We start from the raw sequence: 22,040 nt of genomic DNA on the forward strand, positions 1-22,040 counted from the left end.
GCTGATTCAAAAGTTCTTTGTCTCATTTGTTTAATCTTCCATTCTATGTCCTGATTAACCAGTTTCAAATATTGAGCCTAATATAATTTAACCCAGGGCCTCTTGTGTGCATGTGCTTTGCCACTGAGCTGTGGTTCTTCTCCTTATTGTGTTTAATAGAACAGAAAGCATCAATTAAAATGTCCATGAGTAGCATATACATTTTTAAAGTCCTCTGTTAAATTGTAAAATATGGGGCTATTTATATCAAAATATATATTACCTGTAGAAGTCCATTTGGGGTTCTGGTTCATTTGTTTTAAATGAGTTGATTGTTCTGATTGAATGTTACATTATTTTCTGTCTGACAGATTTCGGTTTCTCAATTATATCACAATGGCATGTTATCTCTACAAGGTCTGTATTTTAATACAGTGATTTCTCTAAAAAGTGAGCGAAAATGAATCTGGAGAAGCAAGTTTCATCCCTGAAGAAAATGGATTTCCTTTACCTAGTATAATTTTTTCAATTATTCCTGTATGCATACAAGTCACAAGCATAATAACGGCAGCACTTTGGCCATGTATAATGGCTGCTTTAGAAAATGTCATTAGAAACGTATGGTGCGAACTTTGAGCAGATGTAGTGGGGTGGGGAAGATTCTGTGCTCCATCTATGAAGAGAGAGATCCATAGCATCCTATCTCCACAAACAGAAACAGTAATGCTTCTGATTACCTCTTGCTGGAAACTGCAGGAGAGGAGAATGCAGTTGTGCTCAGTTGTTGCTCATGGATTTTCCATAGGCACCTAGTTGGCCACTGTGAGAATGGGATACTGGACTAGATGGACCAATGGGTTGATCCAGCAAGCTCTTCTTATGTTCTTAACCCCTTAGCTGCCACTCAGCCTCACCCCCTGGAAGCATAGGCCCTAAAATATAAGTTCTGCTTAGACAAAGTTCAGATCCACCTTATAGGCCCAGGTTATTAAAAAATGAATCTAGATAAAACAGTGGTGCCTGGGTGATTCATTTTTTTTGCGGGGAGGATCATCCTCTGGCTCAAAGATCAGCATTATTTATTTCACAAAATGTACCTTGGATTCAGATACATTCCTTGGCTGTAAGAGTATTTTTTACATGTCACTGGAATAATTTGACTCATTGTGGGACTTCCAGTTTCGTCCTATGTGGAGTATTACATATGCCTATATCCATTGAAATGTATGTGCTTAAACATGCCTAACTCTGCATGGAATTGAGTGGTAGCTCTGCTGCATCATGCTAGAGAGAAAGAGACCGGGATGTGTGAATCATTTCTTCATTCATGAAAATTTCTAAAGGTTGCACTTATTTCCATATAAAAGAAACATGATTAATCTTTGAAATTTCCCCTCTCATTTTTGCATTTGGTTTTCTCAGTGAAGACTAAAATTAACATAATGTGGAAACAAGTCTTTAATTGTTGATAAAGGAAATTTCCTTGGTAACAGGCAGAAAGCTATGATGAATTATCATGGCTCTGAGCTCTGCAGGAGTTTCTCAGCTGCTTTGTATAATTTCTTTATCAGTAACTGGTCCTGGTAACAGAAACATGGCTTTTAGACGTGGTAGCATGGCAAAAGGTGAGAACTCAGGTAACCTACAGGTAGGCATTATTGCTCTTATTTTAAATGTGGGGGGGAAATGAGAGGCAACAGTCCTAAACCATACAATGGAAGAAGAGAAGCAGAACTTTGAATGGATTTTCTGCCACAGTGAACTAATACTTTATTTCTAACAGTTCTGTCTTATATTCTCTGCCAACGTGGGGGTTGGTAGAGGCAAAGTAGCTTGTTGTGTACATACTGAGATCCAAAGGAGAAAAATAAAATCAGATTTGATGCCCACTTCACCTAGCAGTTTGAAAGCACACCAGTGCAAATAGATAAATAGGTATCGCTGCGGAAGGAAGATAAACAGCGTTTCTGTGTGCTCTGGCTTCCATCATAGTGTCCCGTTGCATCAGAAGCAGTTTAGTCATGCTGGCCACATGACCAGGAAAGCTATTTGTGGACAAATGCCGGCTCCCTCGACCTGAAAGCAAGATGAGCACTGCACCCCATAGTTTGCTTTGATTGGACTCAACCATCCAGGGGTCCTTACCTTTACTAGGGAGGGAAATCAGTGATCTCTAGAGACAAAGGAGAGTGGACTATACAGTCATTGAACCCACTTCCAGATTCAAGAGTGTACTTGGAAATGTAGGTATATAACATTAAAGTGGATTAAAGTGTTTTGTTGCCCTACCGCAAGAAATCCACTTTAAAAAAGAAACAAACCTTTTTGCATTTAGGAATGTGACAAGGAATTGCTTTGAGAAGCATTGGATGAACAAATGATCAATACAAAGCCATAGAAACACCACACAAGCTAATGAGGATGGATGCTAATTGTCATATATGCCCCCACAACAAATTGGAACAAAAGCTCAGTAAAGACCAGTTATGGTCTAACCTCCTCAAGCAAATCAGGATTAATGTTTAATAAATAAGTCATCGGGAGAAACACTGAGTCTAGATACATGACTTCCTTCCTAAGTCAACCTCTGTTCTCTTCCCATTTCTTTTCTGGCAAATTGGCTGGATACTTCCCCATTTGAAGCCCGATCCTCTCTTTTGTACTATTTCCTTGCTAGTTAGATTGAGCCGGTTCTTCACTCAGTTTCTGTGTTGGGTTCTCTGGAGATTCCCCACTCCCGGTGAGGCCGCATACGTACAAGAGACTTGTGCTGCATATTTATGGCATAGACAAAAAGTAACAGTTCAAGATGCTTTCCCTGCCCAGTGAGACTAGAAGCTATGCTATACTGCTTTCCCAAGAGGACTGAGTAACCACCTCTATTAGATGCTAACAAGGTGAAAAGCATGTGAAGACCACCAATTTTGTTCTCACTATTTAGTTGGAAGGAGGGGACCAGAACCAGAAAAGCACCATTGAAAGAAGGTGAAATATTACAGTTGCCCTGGATGTAGTTGAAAATATAACACAACCTATCATTATACCTAATTGCTTTTGTAATTCTGAGTGTGTTTTGGATGTATAAGATTGATTCCCTGAATGGGAACAACAGGCACAGTAATAACTATACCACATAGCTTGTCAACTGCCTATGCAATTTCACTCCGCATATGTGACTCAGCCTTTAGGGACATGAATTTTCAAAAGCTCATAGGGACTGTGGTGTTTACTAGGAAACAGCCTTATTATTCCTGCTGAAGTTCAGATTCATAAGCTTGATAATTTGTTGCTTAATTTTCAGCAAATCATAATGGGCTCAGGTTTATTAATGAGGGCTCCCCCCCCCCCCGGGAGACATAGTCTGCATGCAAATCTGGAAATTAAACATTCATGTGGTTCATATGTTTTCAGTAGATATAACGATATAAATGGCTACTGCAGAGCTATATTGTAGCTCTGGTTAGGATCTCTTATTTAAGAATGACAAAGAATCTATATAACTAAAGTAATTTATTCCAGTTACAGTGTATTATAACAGGAAAATGCAAGCACCTGAATGCAGCTCATTTGAATGCCTCCTAGCACCTCCCACACCTCTCTTATTTAAGAACAATGAAAAAAAATGATATAACCCAAGCAATTTGCTCAAGTATTGCAACATGAAACTTGTAAACTCCTGAAAGTGCCTTATTTGAATGTCTGCTAGCTCATCCCACACTACATTTTAAAATTTACCAGATATGGATGCAGACATGAACAGCTAAGTAGTAGCAGCAGCAGCCTTTCCCTGCCCTTCCCACCCTTAACCTTTTTAAACATCTAGTGTTATAAAGAATTATCCGCCACTTGAAAGTTTGCACACTGCCTTATGACATTTCTGTTCCTTCCCTGTATGGGGTTGGGGAGGGGGGCATATTTGCCACACCCTCCTCCCCTGAAAGGAGGAGAGATGAACTCTTCCACAGGAGTGACGTGAGCAACCGCTTAGGGGTGATTTGCCCTATAGAGGAGAAGTAGAGATCAGACTACAGTGGTACCTTGGGTTAAGAACTTAATTCGTTCTGGAGGTCCATTCTTGACCTGAAACTGTTCTTAACCTGAGGTACCACTTTAGCTAATGGGGCCTCCTGCTGCTGCTGCGCCGCCACCATGCAATTTCTGTTCTCATCCTGAAGCAAAGTTCTTAACCCGAGGTACTATTTCTGGGTTAGCAGAGTCTGTAACCTGAAGCATCTGTAACCTGAGGTACCACTGTATTTAAGCCCGCTCCACCACATGTTCTCCCCTCTTCTCACTGAGTCAGGCTAGGGAGAATGTGTTAGTGTTTGGTCCAATCTAGGCCAATGCCTAAGCCTTTACTCTCCTCTCTCCCTTTTTTGAACATTATCTTATGACATTTTGATTGGCCTAATAAAGGTATGGATCTAATGCTGCTTTGGGGGAGATTTCTTATGGGCCAGCATGACTACCATTGTTCTTAGTATAATATAGCTCAGTCAGGCATTGCAATCTTAGTTGTCTGGTTACATAGGTTCCATTTCACACCAAAGATTGTAGGTGCCCACAACAATGGGCTTCAACTTTGCCCATTAACTTTGAGGGTGCCTAGTCCCCATCAAGATATTATTGTGGGTGCTGAAGCACCCACGGCCCCCTGGAGTTGGCTCCAGTGTCCGATTAGGATTGTATCATGGCTGGGAATCTCAAAAGACAGCTTTTGTTAGCTCATGTCTCCTAATAATCATTGTATTTGCTAATTAAAGAATGGTACCGCAGTCTGACCAAATGTAGGTACATGTAACTCATTTGGTTTTCAAAGGAAGCTCAAGCATGTGCTTTAATCTCTAGCATTCATATCAATGGGGTTTAGAAGCACCAAACTTTGGTCAGACCATGCCCTGCGCATCATATTTAATGGAGCATCAGAAGCATATAATTATCATAACTGTCTTCAGCAACATTGTGGGGTGTAGAGGAGTCGTCTCAAATGATTTTTATTATGACTGATGAAGTGGAGTCTAGCCCATGGAAGCTTATGCTACAATACAATTGTTAGTCTCTTAAATTCCGGGGGATTCTATGTTATTATTAGGGTTGCTTCTCATATTAGCCCTAGTCCAGGTATCTGCACATACAGCTATCAATGAAAGTGGTCTGCTCTGAAAGCCCTTGGTATGTAGGGAAAGGTCTGAATTAATATTTGCCAACTTAAACTGATAGCTGTTGCCCAAGGCTACTGTCTTCTAGAACACTGGTCTTCAGCTGGTGGATGTTTGTTTGTTTGTTTGTTTGTTTGTTTGTTTGTTTGTTTGTTCATAAAGTCCTAGTTCCTGGGTGTGAAAAGGTTGAAGATACCTGTTGCATATGTGGAGCTCGTTTAACTCAGATGGCAACATGTCAGTCCTGAATTCTGGAGGTAGGGTTAGGGTATTTAGTGTACTCCACATGGTACCCTGTTGCATGCAAGACATAATGAAGCAACATGATTCTACACAGAGCCCCCCTTCAGGGCATGAAGTGATATGGCAAGCTTTTAAAAACATGGATGTACCCTTGAGAAGCATATCTTAAAATATGAAAATGAAGCTCATGCTTGGAGAAATAGACAAACTGGTATGGAAAGGCTCTGACATGAGGAACAGGCTTAAACTCCAGCCTTTTAAGTAATTCCTCATTTGTATTCTCCATACTTTGCAGAGTTAATAATTGGGTAAACAGCCAACCACTGACCTTGTTTCAAATCTATTTAGTTTCAAACAGAGTTTGGCCTTGAGCTTATCAGGACATGTGGCATAGCTGCCATAGAGGGAGAAGCATCCAAGAACAAATTAACTCTCACAGACAGCAACTGGGACTTAAGGGACCAAGATGCTACAGATGTCAGATTATAGATTATTAGTCTAAAAAGAATGGTCTTTGCATCCATTCGTTAAATGTTTGCATTTCAAACCTCATCCTTGTTGCATCCTTTAGTTTTAAAGCTAAAATATACTGCAATAGATGCTATTGTATTTCTTTGTTACATTTTCAAAAAGTAGCATTTCCAACTAACTTGATAGTTGCAGTACAGTGATTTAATAGTCAAATTAAGGCAGCAATTCTGTTCAGCCTTACATGGGAGTATGACCTATTTGACTTATTTCTTAGTAAACATGAATAGGGTGGGGCTGTATGACTTTATTCTACTGTTTTTGCTCTTTCATGTAAATCTGTTTTACGTAATATGTTAACCATCTTGGAACACTGAAGGGGCAAGGTTTGTACAATTAAACAAGACAGCTGCAGAGAAAGCAGGATCCATCATTTACCCATCAACCTCTGACAAATACAGTGGTACCTCGGGTTACATACGCTTCAGGTTACATACGCTTCAGGTTACAGACTCCGCTAACCCAGAAATAAAACAAAACAAATTCCTTCCAGTAGCACCTTAAAGACCAACTAAGTCAGTTCTTGGTATGAGCTTTCGTGTGCATGCACACTTCTTCAGATACGAATCCGAAGAAGTGTGCATGCACACGAAAGCTCATACCAAGAACTGACTTAGTTGGTCTTTAAGGTGCTACTGCCAGAAATATTACCTCAGGTTAAGAACTTTGCTTCAGAATGAGAACAGAAATCATGCTCTGGTGGTGCGGCGGCAGCAGGAGGCCCCATTAGCTAAAGTGGTGCTTCAGGTTAAAAACAGTTTCAGGTTAAGAACGGACCTCCAGAACGAATTAAGTAGTTAGCCTGAGGTACCACTGTACATGGGGTTTTAGCCAATGCTGTGTGAACAGAGTTCTGCTTGAGCAATCAGACTTCCTCTCCTTGTGTGTCCCTGAATCCTGCTCTGCAGGGTTCTCCCAACCCCCTGAAGCAGTTTTTGAGGGTGCACAGATGAGAAGTGAGGAAAGGGGAAGTCCTGTGGCACAAGCAGGTCTGTTGTGCAAGTGAAATAGTAGCATTGGATTGCAACCCATTGAATGTAGATACCTTCAAAGCAGAAATCAGGCTATCCAATTGCTTTCAAAGTTCTGTTCTGAAAGTTGGGCTCTTTTCAATGGCTTGACATCATACGCCACTGGTTTGGTGATTCATGTCTTGTTATTGGAGACAAGGAACTTGTTTCATTTTATCCAGGTGCACTTGCATACGATGTGTTTCCTCTGAGCCGTGTTCGCTACTTCTCTGTTTTGACATGCTGATTAATTTTCAGGATGTGAGGAAGATGTGACTCTTCATGAGATAAACTGAAGTGTGTGTCACACATTGATTACTTAGACAAAAAAGGACCACAATTTTGCAAGGTGCATGTATTCTCAGTAAGTCCATAGATTGCTTGGATGTCATTTGCATTCTTGAAAACATTAATATTATTAATGCACATAAATGTTCATATCAGCATGAAATTCAGGACCATATATTTGTCATATTCATTGGTGTTTATCTCAGGCATCCAGCCTGGTGTTTTATAGCCATCACCTTTTATAGCTGCCTCTCATATACCTTTTATCAAACAGGCTGTTATTACTTAGGTTTCTTATCACAGTTGGGAAGCAAATCTGCCCAGTCCTTTTACAGTATCTTTAGCGTGGATATCCATCAGCACCTTCATACTTCAACAGTGAAAGGTTATTTTGGAAATGCCAATGTAAATAAAATAAGTGCATTTTTCCTCTCTTTCTTACAGTTCATATGCTGTAGTTTATATAAAACAAAGCATGCTGCAGAAGAAAATGAGTAACCCAACAACTTTGTCTGTCTAGGTTGTATTCAACATACTGCTGAGTCAGGGTCCATTAGCCAAAGGATTACTGCTAGTGCAAAGGGACTTCTCCCTTTGCTCCCTCCACATGCCCCCTAATTCTGTTCTAAGGGTCCCACCAACCCTCCAGAGCAGATTTGGGGGACGTATGAGGTATGTGCAGCAAGAGGGAGGAGTCTCATTGGACTAGCAATACTCCTTGTGCTAACAGGACAACTTAGTTGCATACCACCTTCTATTTTATTTTTATTTTTTACAATGTGAAGTTTACTTACTTGAAATTAATTCCTTCGTGTGTCTGAAGCATTCATATCCATGATCATACATTAGTTAGATCCATTTCTATATGCAAATGACTATAAGCAATAATGGTCTGGAGAGTGTTAATCATAGCCTCTCTCTTTACAGTACAGTGGTACCTCGGGTTACATACACTTCAGGTTACAGACGCTTCAGGTTACAGATGCTCCGCTAACCCAGAAATAGTACCTCGGGTTAAGAACTTTGCTTCAGGATGAGAACAGAAATTGTGCTCTGGCGGCGCAGCAGCAGCAGGAGGCCCCATTAGCTAAAGTGGTGCTTCAGGTTAAAAACAGTTTCAGGTTAAGAACGAACCTCCGGAACGAATTAAGTACTTAACCCGAGGTACCACTGTATATGTGCTGCAGGAGGGGCACTGAGAGTTTCTTTTACTAATGAAGCAGGATGGTTTATACCAGGATTTGTAGAAGGAACATACAAAAACTAACTTATATGCAACTTATTTTTTCCTCTAATTGGTGCTACTAAATAGCATTTTGTAAAAAAAAACCAACAACCAATATATACTGTAACATTGCTATTGAGATCTTTAGATTACTTCTTCATCAAGCCCCATGTAAACTGTAATCAGGGCAATGTCTTGACTTACTAAAAGGCATTAAAAACATGTTTTATCTTGAATAACTAACTATTGACTGCATTGCTGAATGCTTGTTAGGACAAAGGATTAATGGTTTGGTCTTAAGGGTTCTGTTCCCTCTTTGTCACTGGCATTGCTATACGTAGGTCTTGCTCCCATGAAGGTTATAACATTGGATTTTAATAGCATTTTAATTGGGCATTTCATCTTTTTTTATCATTGTCCTCCCAAAGATGTCAGGATTCATTTGGCTATAAATACAGTATTCTGATCAGCTTTTATTTTTTCACCAAGGCAATGTAAACTTTTCCTAAATCAGCTTCTGTGGAGGACCTACCCAAACAAAGGGGAGTTGTTTAAGAGCTTTTATAGGGACTGGGATCCCATATATTTGGCTAGTTTGGGGTACATGCCTTTGCAACTCTTTTGACTGACATTTTCAGACTCTGCTGATATTACTTGTTTTCAGACTGTATTTTTATTTCTCACACAGTTTTTCCTGGCTGCCTGAGTACTCTGGGACACAATAAGCCACACAGATAACTAATATATTGTTCACAGATTCCAGACTAGATTGAGGGGAAAGTTGAGCCAAACAGCCCTTGACAGACATGTGATTCACCATAAGTAAATAATAATAAATAGTGTCTGTTTCTTTCCCAATTTTAGAGACTGTTTCTCAGTGACAGGGATTTTCTCACCTACTTATTCTTGTTAACTCATAAGATGTCCATTTGCATTAGTTGCTCTATGTGGGCAAGATGGCAATATACACAATGCAGAGCTGTACTGTAGGGCAGGGATGGGAACCTTAAGTCCTGGCGCCAAATGCAGCCCCAAATGCAGCTTTGTGAACCCCCAGGCCACAGTCTTCATTGACCCTGCTCTGTGGCCTCCTTGAGTGCGTTTGTAATCATGCTTCTTGCTTGCCTCAAGAGGGGAGATGTGGGGCAGCTGTAGAAACCTCTTTGCATGGCTGAAAGATAGCCTACTGCACCAAGCTGTAAATCACACCCCCATTGCCCCATCACCTGTGGTGTGGTGCCAAGGAGACAGGCAGTCACATCATGCATCCGTAGCAGCAACCAGTTGAGAAATGACTGCTGGGAGGAGCATGGGGAAGAAACACCGTGGTGCGTCTGCAGCAGCACAACCATCATCTGCCCCAGCTGCAACGAAACATGTCTCTCCCGCATTGGTCTTTACAGCCACAGCAGGTGCTGGAACCATCCAACAGCTTGACCTCACCCCCAAATGTGCACGCCTCCATTGTCTCTCGAGACCTACAGATGCCAACGAAGGGTGTGTTGCCAAGCCCCACCCGTTCAGACACACCACCTACAACATTCTAAATACATTGGATGTTTCCACAAGTACAGGAGACTCCCACTTCAGACCTTCATCCTTCAGCTTGTGGAGGGCTATGATGTACTGTAGTGTGCATGTGATTTTCAATCCCCAAATAGAACTAGAGTAAAAGCTGAAAGCTAGTTGTGAGCACTGAGACACACTGGTCATGAGCGCTGGGACACACTGGGTATGTGGGTGAACACTGTGGTCTAAACCACTGAGCCTTTTGGGCTTGCTGATCAGAAGGTTGGCGGTTTGAATCCCCGCTATGGAGTGAGCTCCCATTGCTCTGTCCCAGCTCCTGCCAACCTAGCAGTTCAAAAGCACACCAATGCAAGTAGATAAATAGATACCGCTGTGGCGGGAAAGGTAAATGGCATTCCTGTGCACTCTGGCTTCTGTCATGGTGTTCCGTTGCACCAGAAGCGGTTTAGTCATGCTGGCCACATGACCTGGAAAGCTGTCTGTGGACAAACGCTGGCTCCCTCAGCCTCAAGCAAGATGAGCGCCGCACTCCATAGTCGCCTTTGACTGGAGTTAACCGTCCACGGGTCCTTTACCTTTACCTTTTTTTTTACCTTGGGGGTCTGATATGAGGTAGCAGGTCTGGTGCCTACTGGGAGTGAGTATTCTGCTTGCTTCCACTTAATTTCTAGTTGTATATTTATTAATAAATCAGTTATTACAAAAAATGCCATAAGCTCCTGATAATATTTTCTCCAAAAAGGAAGCCAAACCCGAGGAGTGTTGCTCCTGGAACGTCTCAGAGCTCAGGGAAATGGGGAGTGTGTAACATTATTTTCCTTCAGTCATTTCTGAACAGATGTTCTTTCTTTGTCTTACACCAAGAACAATTTCAAAGGGATTATTTGAGGCAACTGTTCTTGACATTTCATTATATAAAAGTCCTTTTGCTTTGGAGTGATCATGCTAGTTACAGTAGGGCAATATTGAAAACAGAGAGTGTTTACATAATGCCATATTACCTTTGATTGCCAGCTTTTAAAGAAAAGCTATACTGTATCGTTGTGAGCTGGATGGATTTTCTTAATAAAAGGATGGCTGTGAAGCAAAATCAAGTTCATAAATCATCTTGCAAGTGTGTTATAAAGTTCTGTAGAATTGTGCCTCTATCGCAGAAAGCTTTTGGGAGTATTTATTTGTTATCACCCTCACATGTATGAAGAATAGATTTGCTGTGTTGAGTGTTTAAAACATATCCTAGAGCTACAATATACTCTTAATATGCGAGCTCTCCAAAGGATTTCTACTATCTTAACTTGAAAAAAATTTCTCTCAGGTCTTATGTCTGTCTTTATAGCAGCTATATATAAGCATGAAATATAATGGGAAAGAAGTTCAAGCACTGTTGTTAGCTCTTTGTCCAGCAATGATTTGTATTAAGTTACTCATTTTGCAATAGGTAAGGGACAGAGCAGCCTGTATTATTCATAGCAAAATGTTCTGCTCTCTGGATCATAAGAAGGCAAGACATAGGGGTCTGAAATGCAGCTCGCATTGTGTGTGTATGTATGTGTTTCTATTTATTTATTTATATACCTACCTATAACAAATTCTGGTTGGTAGTTTGTTAAGGACCTAGAACAGTTGTTGGCGTTTACTTCCCAATTATTTTGATAGCTCTGAGAACGAGCTGCAGAGGATTTATAGATTTAATAAGGGGCTTAGAAAGCTATGAATAACAAAAGGTCAGCTGGAAAACAGTGAAAGAAGATAACTCTCCCTGCATTTCACCCTTTAATACTTGAAGCCAGAAATTTACTTGGATAGCTTGGCTTTGGACAGGAATTTGAAACACTGTACATAGATGGAAGAATCTTTTAATCTTGCCTTGGGTTTAGCTGACCTTTTGCCTGCCTTTCAGCCAGTGTGGCCTCTCAGCAGGTTTTGGTAGCCATAGAAACTCTATATCAAGTGAGTTGTTGACCTTGACTTTAAACTTCCTCCCAACCATGACATTCCTGTGAAATGTTCTTAATTCCTCTCATCTGTTGTGAAAATTTGTATTGTTTCATCTTGGTCAGCTTAGTGAAATTTCACAGGCCTGGCAAACTCTTTATGTTCCCACCAAAGAAAAGGAAAGTTAACCTTTTCAGGGGAGGTGTTATTTTTATTCTTTCAATTCCCTTTTCTGTAGTCCCAAAACAGACACGCACACATACACCCTGATACCAGCTGAATGACAGCTGTATGGGAAAGATTTGTACAACTGGCACTACCCATATGGTGCCCATTCTTTAAACATTACCACAGAGCTTTGGGATGAAGCTATGGAAGGGTGGCTGCTACACAAGTTCTGAATCACAAAAGGGCACCAAAAAAAAAAACAACAGTTCCCAATCCAAGAGAGAATACATATTTTAATATTCTGAGCTCCTTCCATACTGAGCAGAAGAAAAGTATTTAAAAAACCATAGTTGTAACAGACACCTGTTGGTTGAAGAAAATATTAACTGACTCAAGGATGCAGTCAAAACCAGCTCCCCAGGAGAGCAATTTCTGCAAGATTTGGGTGGGGGCCCATGAGGGGCTTCATACTACCTCACAATTCATGTACAGTTTCTTAAACTGTGGATTGCCCTCTCCCTGCACGCAGCACTTGCACACATATGTACGATTAGATCCAATATACAAGCAGAATGGATATTCGCTCATGCAACAGCATTTTGCCTTTCTTGCCTCCTCCTCCTCTGCAGCCTCCCATCTTGGGGAACACTCTGGGCAGATTCCGGGGGCAAGAATGTCTGCAGAAGGGAGGAGGATAAGGTGAAATCCCATTGCACAAGCAGAACACTGAATTCAGCCTTTAGTTTACTCCTGGAGCACTTACAGTATTGCTCATGTGAGAGAGCTGCATTAAAAAGAGTCAGTCGCAGGTTAAGGACTCTGTAGACCAGTTGCTTGTTCATGTGACACACAGCACAAGTATTTTGCTTCACTGCATTTATTTTTTTTACTGAAAATATTGCTGTATTTCACAAGCAAGCAGAAAATAAGCATGTAATCATAGCCAAGCAAACCTGTGTGTTTAAAAATCAGTAGGCACCATTCAAATCTCCTATTGGGGCCTCAGAAAAAACATAAAAACTTTACAAGGTAAATGTGTCTTTCCAAAACAAGCTGTCATTTTTAGTAAAAAGTGAGGTGAATACCTTATTTATTTATTTATTTATTTATTTATTTATTTATTTATTTCAAATCAATGGTTATATTCCCATTAAAGAATCTGCATGAAATGATTACGTCACAGGCCTTGACTCCTGGCCTACTTATGCAAGCAAATGAAAATTGGATTGAGAATGACTCTGCTTCTGATGGCAACAGACTGCTCTTCTGAAGAAAACGCAACATCCTATACTGAGTGAATATAGAACAGTCTGTGTATTCCTCCATTTTGCAAACATATGGCCTTATGTTTCTCTGTCAGTTTTAGTGAGAATCACCCACAGAGAGAGAGACAGCTTACAATAATTTCTAAACACTGCAGGAATCTTCTGCTCAGATATTAGATTATATATTACACCCTGTTGTCTCTCAGAATTGTTTCTACAAATTATGTATCTTGACGTGGTAGATGCAACTCCAGCATATAGGTATGGTGGATTCTTTGATACCAGCATACAAATGAAGGGTGGATGGGTGTGGAAACGTTGCCTTGTTTGAATTCTGTGGAAATGAATTAATGAATTCTGAGTCACAGTGGTAAAGGGCGCTTCCTTTGAGTGGCGTGGCAAAATTTTGACTATTCTTTCATAAAACTGAAGTGCAGCAAGGAAACTATCCATGTAACATCACCACTGTGAGCTGCTGTACCACCTTATTATAGCACTTATTTGCATTTCTCTTGCCAGGTCTTCATGAATAAATCCTTCATGCTCTTGTCTTCCTTCCTTCTCTTCTTCTTATGTGCCGAGATTTGCAACTGTTCGCTTCAAAGCTTTCACGTTCAACGCTTTAGGACACAAAGAACTGTGATGACAAAATACAGGATTTGTTTCTCTTTAATCTTTTTCCCATGGGTTGCCTTCCCCTACAGATGATGAGCATCTGCTCCTAGAAGCTGATTAATGGCACATGATCCATCATTAACATATTTCAGAAAATATCTCTTATACTGTGCACAAGGCAGATGGGATTGAGGTGTTGTCTCTTAAAAGTGTGGCCTGGCATAGTCCTTTAAAGTGCTAAAGAAGTACTATCAGTCCTAGGAAGTGTTGAATGCTCAAATAATCAGAAAGAAAATACCACCTTTTTGTTTCTGTGCATCCCAAGTTGGTGGAGCTAAGTACCATGGTGGTATGACAGTTTTGTTTTGTTTTCTTATTCTGGCTAAGCAATTGGTAATCCAATATGGTGCCCTCCATAAATTGTTGAACTACAATTCCTGTTATCCCTGATCATTGGCTTGGTGGGAGCTGGAGTCTGGTCATATCATTCCTAACAATGAGGAGAATCAGAAGTTCATTTGCTTACCATGATATTGATATGGAAATTATTTATGATTCAAGTATATAAATAAGTTATAGCTCTCCAGTTCATTCTTCATAGGCCCTAGTACTTTGCTACTTTGAATATAAAGAAATCTGTCCTAAGCTACAGTGGTACCTCAGGTTACATACGCTTCAGGTTACAGACACTTCACGTTACAGACTCCGCTAACCCAGAAATAGTACCTCGGTTTAAGAACTTTGCTTCAGGATGAGAACAGAAATCGTGCTCCGGCGGTACGGCGGCAGCAGGAGACCCCATTAGCTAAAGTGGTGCTTCAGGTTAAGAACAGTTCCAGGTTAAGTACGGACCTCCGGAACGAATTAAGTACTTCACCCAAGGTACCGCTGTATAGGTGAAGCATTTTTTATTTGGCTAATTTTTAGCTATTGTTCTTTCTATCCATGAGAGGAGACAAGTGATAAATTTGAATGTTGCTATGCAGCAATGAATCTGAAGTGCTGTGATGTGCCAGCAACAGAGGGTTTTGTTTCCAAACTCTTCTTACAGCTAAGCTGAACCTGTGCTTTCAAGTTTCTTCAAATTATACATACCGGTAAATGTTTCCTTAATGGAAACTAATGGAAGGTTGGCACTTAACCCCATAATGAACTTCTGATCCACGTTCTCATTACCTTCTCCTACAGACTTAATTGTATTAAGGTGCCAAAACTATTGACACTTTTTAAAATGTTTATTTTGAAGACTTCCAGTGACTTGTGCTAAATGTACCATATTCAGTACATTTGCACCAGTTGTGCTCAGTTACCCAGCCTACATTTCAAAGGGGTGTTAATGCAGAAGACAATTGTAGTTCTAAATACTTGAGCCAACACTGAGCAGCTACAATACTCAGCTCTGGGGGAGGAGACTGAGGAAATTGCTAATTGTGAGACAGTCATCTGCAAAATTAATATTGGTAATAACTGAGCTGAAATGCGGAACAAACAAAGGTTCCAGTGATTGGTCCTTAGATAACTATTCCAGAGTAGTTGCAGACTTTGCTAATGTGCATATGAATGTGGAACTTGGGGGCCGCTCTAGTAAGTGCCTTTTCTTATAAAATCAATGTGTGCATTTGTGCTTGTATGTATTTGTGTATGTATTTCAGATATTTCACATGTGTATTTATTTATGCACATACTTTCTCCACCATTTTATGTGCCCACTCCAGGTGCCTTGACTCAAATGGTTCCATTTTGCTTTCCTGGGAAGGAAAGCTAATAGAGTTTTAAAATTTCCCACTGAAATACTCCACTGATGGACAAGTGTGGGGCCCCTGTCACTATTCAGCTAGTATGGGACCTCCTCGGATCATAAATTCCAAGCCTTTCTCCTGTTCTAACCAAAGCCTCACTATACTGCCCTTTTGAATTGGCCACTGAGAGTCCTGAAAAATTAAATGACACTATACCATAAGTACCATAAATCCCACTGCAACCTAGACAGTGGGAAATAGCTCTCCTATTTCAGAACATCAGGCCGGTTGGATCATGCCATCTAGTTTAGCACCCTGTTCTCACAGTGGTCAATCAGATGCCCATGGAAAGCACACAGGCAGCGCCTTTGTTTTCTGTAACTCTTTATTAAACACCAAAACACACACTTCTCCTGTATCGGTGCAGTCAGTATTCACAGGACTGGAACCCACACTAAAATGGATCTAGATAACCCCATCTTTTCTAAAATCTTCTACAGCTGAGCCACATGATGAGGCACTTCATTCAAATAAATCTTGACTAGCCAGTAGTTGGCCATATCAGAAGAGTCCACTGTTTTAAATGGTTGAACCATTTCTTCCTTCAGAGCTGGCATTTTCTCCAACCACCCATTCTATTCTGTCTTGGCAACTCTGCTTAGCAAAGCTGGGCAAGTACTGAGAATGCAAGTCATCATACTTCCTAAGGACAACAAAACAGTTATCTCTGTTTAAAATAGATCCTGAACAACAGGGCAAGCAGACTCTTCAGATAGCAGACATTGGGCCACAGACAGCTGCTCGTGTCCCATCTCTGACACTTCTCCCAATTGAATTATGCAAGCTCTGAAGAGTGATTTGTGTTGAGATGCAGCAACGAGCCTTCTTTGCTGATGGGCAATAATTTTGCTGCACCGCTGCATCACGAGTGATTCAGTGAGATCCAGTCATGCGTGATAGCGAGACAAATTAAAATTCCCCACCCCAGTGAAGTCTGACATAAAGGACACAAGGTTCAGAGCAGTAAATTATGCAAATGGGTAATGGGTAACCTCCTTTGTGGGTGGTGTATTTTGGGCTCACAGGAGCAATTATTCGGTGCAATCCAGTGCATGTCTACACAGAAGTAAGTCCCACTGAGTTAAATTAAGATTATTCCAAAGCAAAAGGGTAAGCCTGCCTTGAACATAGTGGGACTTAATTCTGAGTAAGCATGTTTAGGTTAGCACTGGCAATTACTAGATTTATTCCTTAACAGCACCCTACCTTGTGTATTATTGCTTTGGATTGACAGTTTAAACAGTTCATCCTGATGGGTTCTTCTAGAAAAGGGGCGGGGGGAAGAGTTTGCATGCGTAAACAGCAACAATATACAAGATAGTCATTATGACAAAGTAACTGATTATGTACATTTTACTCTATCAGCTGATTGTTGGCACTTGCAATGCCTGACTTGATAGCATGCCTTCAAAGTCCATTTGCAGCCACAGTTTGGTCTCCAGCTAACCCTGCAATTGGAAATGAAAAACATCTGCTTGCCGGCATAGTTTGAATTCAAGCCACACCTGAAAATAGAGTACTTTCCTATCTCTTTGCAGATATGGTTTAAATGCAAACCTGCAAACAGACTTCAAAGGGGCCCTGTGCAATCAGTGTTAATCAGCTCCACTGGTGCTGAGAGCAACCTCCTTTGAAGTTGTCATCTGACACCAGGTTTTGACAAATGGGAGGGCCCGCTCTCCTATCAAATTTGCTATTGGGGGAGGTAAGGATCCAGCCCACCAGCCAGCTCCAACTTCACTTCTTTATTACAAAGTTGTTTGTAATCCAAATTTTTGGTCTTTCACATTCTATTTTACATTGCCTGTCACGCCTCATTTCCAATGCTACATAAATTTTGAGTATCTGGTGTATTGTGTCAATATGACTTCAAAACTTTCTGCTGAAACCTGCTTGATGTAGAGATTTACTAAAGGGCTAAAAATGAAGTAGAAAAAGGAAGATATTAGTAAAGGATGGAATGGCGTCTTTCTGAGCGGTGGCAGAATGAAACTTGGCTTGAGAATGGTTACTGCATGAGATTTGGCTCCAGAACATTTCTCACAGGGTCAGATGATCAAAGTCTCAAATGGTTTCATTCCTCTTTCTATCCACTACTAATTTATCCTTGTCAGACATAATTTATCCCTGTGCCTCATAAGCATACATCTGAGAGCATGCAGTTTTCCCCTTAAGGATAGATGAAAGCCAATGTGAGGAACTCATTCACCTCTGTGAAATGCTGTGAATATGTATCATAGGTGGCAAAGTGCAGCTATTCTGCATATTAAATTGACATGTAATTAGATTAATTGGTGTGACTCTTCTGGGATGCCATGCCATGGCTAATATGCATGTGGTACTTATTCTGAAATACTATTTGCACAGTTTTAGAGCGACAGAAAAGCATTTCTAAAATTTCTTGGAAGATGGCTCTCAGTTAATCAGAACATGAATTTATGCACTCTTTATGGCTCAGCAGATATATTTACTCAGAAATCTATATAGAATGTCAGAAAGAGTTAAAGATTTCAGTGTAGCACTTAATGTGGGGAAGCACATTCTAAAATGCTTGAAAGTAAGATAAACCATTTCCATGCCATGAATCCCATTTTTCCAAATAATAAGTTGTATTGAAAAATGTAGTAGAAACTTAGAAATATTTGTGTATTTACAATAGTTCTCACCTCAACAATGAAGCTTTAGAAGGCCATGGAGGGCGGACTCTCAGGCCCTCTCCTCTTTTACAACAGAGGGACAACAATACTGACCTTTCAAACATTGTTATTCTAAAGATAAATGAAGTAATAAAATGTCAATTGCTTCATGCTGCACAATTTCACTAAATAACATGAACGGAAAGCAGTACCATACCGCTGTCTCTCATTGAGTGAGCAGCCCAAAGCCTGATAGAACCTGCAGCACGTTAAGCCTTCTGCACTAGACAACAGTTTGGGAGGGTGGCAGAACAACCACCAATGCCTGCTTGCAGACCACCCGTCACCCACTTGTCCACTGCCCACCCACGGCTGCAATTCAAAGTGAAAGCCAGGTCCAAGCCCACGGACTTCATCCTACCTAACTTCATTCAGCAGGTGAGGAGGAAGCAGCAACACACCTGCTGACATCAGCACACCTGCTGGCTGTGTCTTCCATTGTCCAGACATTTGTCCAGGAGGTGATAAGAGTTTCTGAATGCACTGAGGAGTCTTTCATACATTCAGCCATGCATTCATAGACTTACACTGACAGTGAACACATGGACATTGGAGGCAGAGCATGCAAGAAGGATGCCATGCCCGCCTGGTGCATTCAGTATCCACACAGGATGAGTGTATTTGAAGCAGCTTGGATAGAAAGCAACAATGCAAAAATTGGTCCAATAATAATACTGCCCTTGAGTTTCAGGCACTTCCCTCCTTCTACCCTTCTGTTATGTTCACATATTCATGCTGCATACACAAAAGGTTTATCATAAGCTAAATGGGACATTTTCATAGGAGCCCCATCTAATTGTTGGCAGAACATCAGTGGACTGCTTACAGTCCCATGAGATCTTTTTTTGGATGTGAAAAGGTTTTAATCCTTGTGTCCTGGCAAAATTCCAGATTTGTAATTATTTTTCTTTCTGTGGAATTAAAAAGACAGCCTGCAGTTTAACCACGATATGACATTTATTAATTCCTTTGAATCTACATCCTGGATCGGTGCTGCCTTGCTCTGCCGAGATGGGTACCCAGGTGTAATTGTATTTAACTGGCAAATGGAGCGTCATCCGCATGTGTGTACAGAGAACTTCAAAGGTTCTTTTGGATTCTTTGTGAGTTAATGTTTAAAGGTGTGATTGCTGCAATAATGATAGCATCTCTATTCTACACTAGTATTTGCATGTCATGCTGGCACTAGCTAGATCTGGCATGCTGTGTTTTTGTTGATTTTAGAATTATGCTGAATACAAGAAATCACACATTGTAGTAATACAAGATTGCTTCTATTATATGGGGCTGAGCAATCACTACATGTCCTGCTGCACAGTAGCAATCATTAAGTAGCTGGCTGTACAATTGTTATTTCAATAGATAACTGTGGCATTTTGCTATGGTCAAGAGTTCCATGCATGATAGACTGGTGATATTCTAAGCAGTATTCTTCTTTTAAAAAAAAATCTTGTGTGATCTATCTAAAAATAGTTTTAAAAATCAATTATGATGTGGATATTAAAATCAAAGGGAAAATGCATAATGGATACAGAAAGCAGTTTTTCATGACAAATATTTTGGAGACCAGGGAGAATTGTTATTCGGCACCTAGTTTTTCATGCAACCTGTTTTTGTTTCTGTTCCTCACCCTGAGCAGTAGGGCACCTTCACTACTTTTTTATTTATTTATTATATCAGTTGCTATTGACTCTGTACTTATCTATGATCTAATAATAAATAGTTATGTCCCACTTAAATGGTGGCATGGGGAGGCAAGAGGTGGATTCATCCAGCTGTGTACAGTTCTGTGATTCTGCAGATCCAAGCAAAAGTGTAACTAGCAAAAAAACCTGTGATGTTGCAGTGGTTAGAACACAGGGCCTAGATAACAGATCTATGTAGCTTTGAATCCTAATTGGATGGCTATAAAGTACATTGGACTGTATCTAAGCATAATCTTTCTTGCAGAGTGGTGAAGATAAATGGGGTAAACATTTTTACACTGAAAAGTGTTTCCTCATGAGATGCTTGGCTCATTATTTTGGCTAATGAGGGAGGAGAGATAATTTTCTAAACTATTTCTTTATATCTTGCTTTTAATAGCTCTTGATCCTTCCAAAGACCCATGCTTGAAGGTAAAGTGCAGCCCACATAAAGTGTGTGTCACTCATGACTACGAGACAGCCATTTGTGTAAGTCGCAAACAACTGGTACACAGGTAAGAATGTTGTGATTTATAGTTTCAATTAAACAGCTCTGATTGTTTTCAGAATATTCTGGGAGCTGAACCTATCAGTGTCCTGATGTTATGGCACCACATAGCCAATGTCAGTGAGAGGAAATGAAGCTCCTGATTTGGGAGAGAGAGAGGAAAGAAGGAAGAAGGGATGCTTCCCCATTATTGAGACAATCAGATAGTTCCAGTCTTGTCATGTTGTGTGGGTGGTTTCATTTTCTTGAAGCAAAACAGGAAGAATTGGCTTGGTTGCTTGAACCACAGGGGCCCAGCCCTTCTCCCCCTCAACACTGTTAACCCTGCACAGTAGGCAAACACTCAGAAAATTATCATGTTTTTTGTAAGGGTCAAAAGGACCAGTGAAAAGTCTCCTCAGTGGGTTCAGTTCTAATTGCAAGTGTATGAGAAAGAGGCTTCTGAGAATAATATAAAATATAGAATAATATAGAAGATAAAATGTAAGAATTTCCATGTGTTACAAGAACTCGATCCTGACAGTATTAAGTATCCCGCAATTTGTCTGTTATATTGACTCAATGCTGCTGAAGCCTTTGTTATGGACCAAAGAGGCAAATAGTGCGAACGTGTGTGCATGTATGCATCTGTGTATGTTTTAAAGATCTGGACAAGTTCCCAGATAAAACATCTGTCCTCCTACATTGCAAATCAAGGCCTTCTGTTGAGTGGAGAGGCAGCAGGCAGCACTGACAACTGCATTTATCCCAAAGAAGTAGAGCTAATCTTTCTTTCTTTCTTAAAAAAAAATCTAATTCCACTAGTTAGTTAGCTCCCTGTGGCAAATAGAAGCTGCAAAGTCATTTCTCCCATGCATGCTAAGCTATAGTTGCTTCCCTCCTAATCTACAGGGTGTTTCATCCAACTGTGCCTAAAAGGAAAATTTAGGAAGGGAAGATACTAATCATTGCAATAATTTCTTATCCTTGACCACTTTAAAGAGATGAAGTAGCATTTGGGGCATTCTGTCTCCTTTTTAGGCTTTCTGGATGGGTTTTAACAGTGTGTTATTGTTAGTTTTTTCCTGCCTGTGTGTGTATATATATATGTACACACACATATATAGACACCATTTGCATTTTCTTTTAAGATTTGTTGAACATAAAGCCTATAAAATTGAACAATGTGTCATTAATCTATTTTTTAAACCACCTATATATACCCATGCTTCACTCTTTTATGTTCATGCTTATCAGAATGTTAATTAAGAGCTGAGTTGCATCCAAGCACTCATTTGGGGGCAGTTTTCCCATGTATTAAATGTCTGACCCTTGTCTTTTTATAGCCAAGACAAGGTGAAATGGCACATGATTCTTGAGGCATTCCTCATTTAATTCTGAGCAACATACAAATGAGTAGCTATTTAT

The 22,040-nt window shown here is 40.3% G+C and overlaps 1 protein-coding gene across 3 annotated transcripts in view; it reads left to right on the plus strand.

Annotated features, from left to right (window-relative positions):
* Nucleotides 1–22,040, plus strand: part of SPOCK1 (SPARC (osteonectin), cwcv and kazal like domains proteoglycan 1) — a 398,473-nt gene that overhangs the window by 208,546 nt on the left and 167,887 nt on the right. For all 3 annotated transcript variants that reach the window (XM_081850393.1, XM_081850392.1, XM_081850391.1), the window contains exon 4: nt 20,526–20,640. In XM_081850393.1, the coding sequence (XP_081706519.1) occupies nt 20,526–20,640 (115 nt within the window). The remainder of the gene's footprint in view (nt 1–20,525; nt 20,641–22,040) is intronic.

This window comes from Podarcis erhardii (assembly GCF_964252035.2).
Source record: "Podarcis erhardii genome assembly, chromosome: 2".
NCBI classification, from domain to species: domain Eukaryota; kingdom Metazoa; phylum Chordata; class Lepidosauria; order Squamata; family Lacertidae; genus Podarcis; species Podarcis erhardii.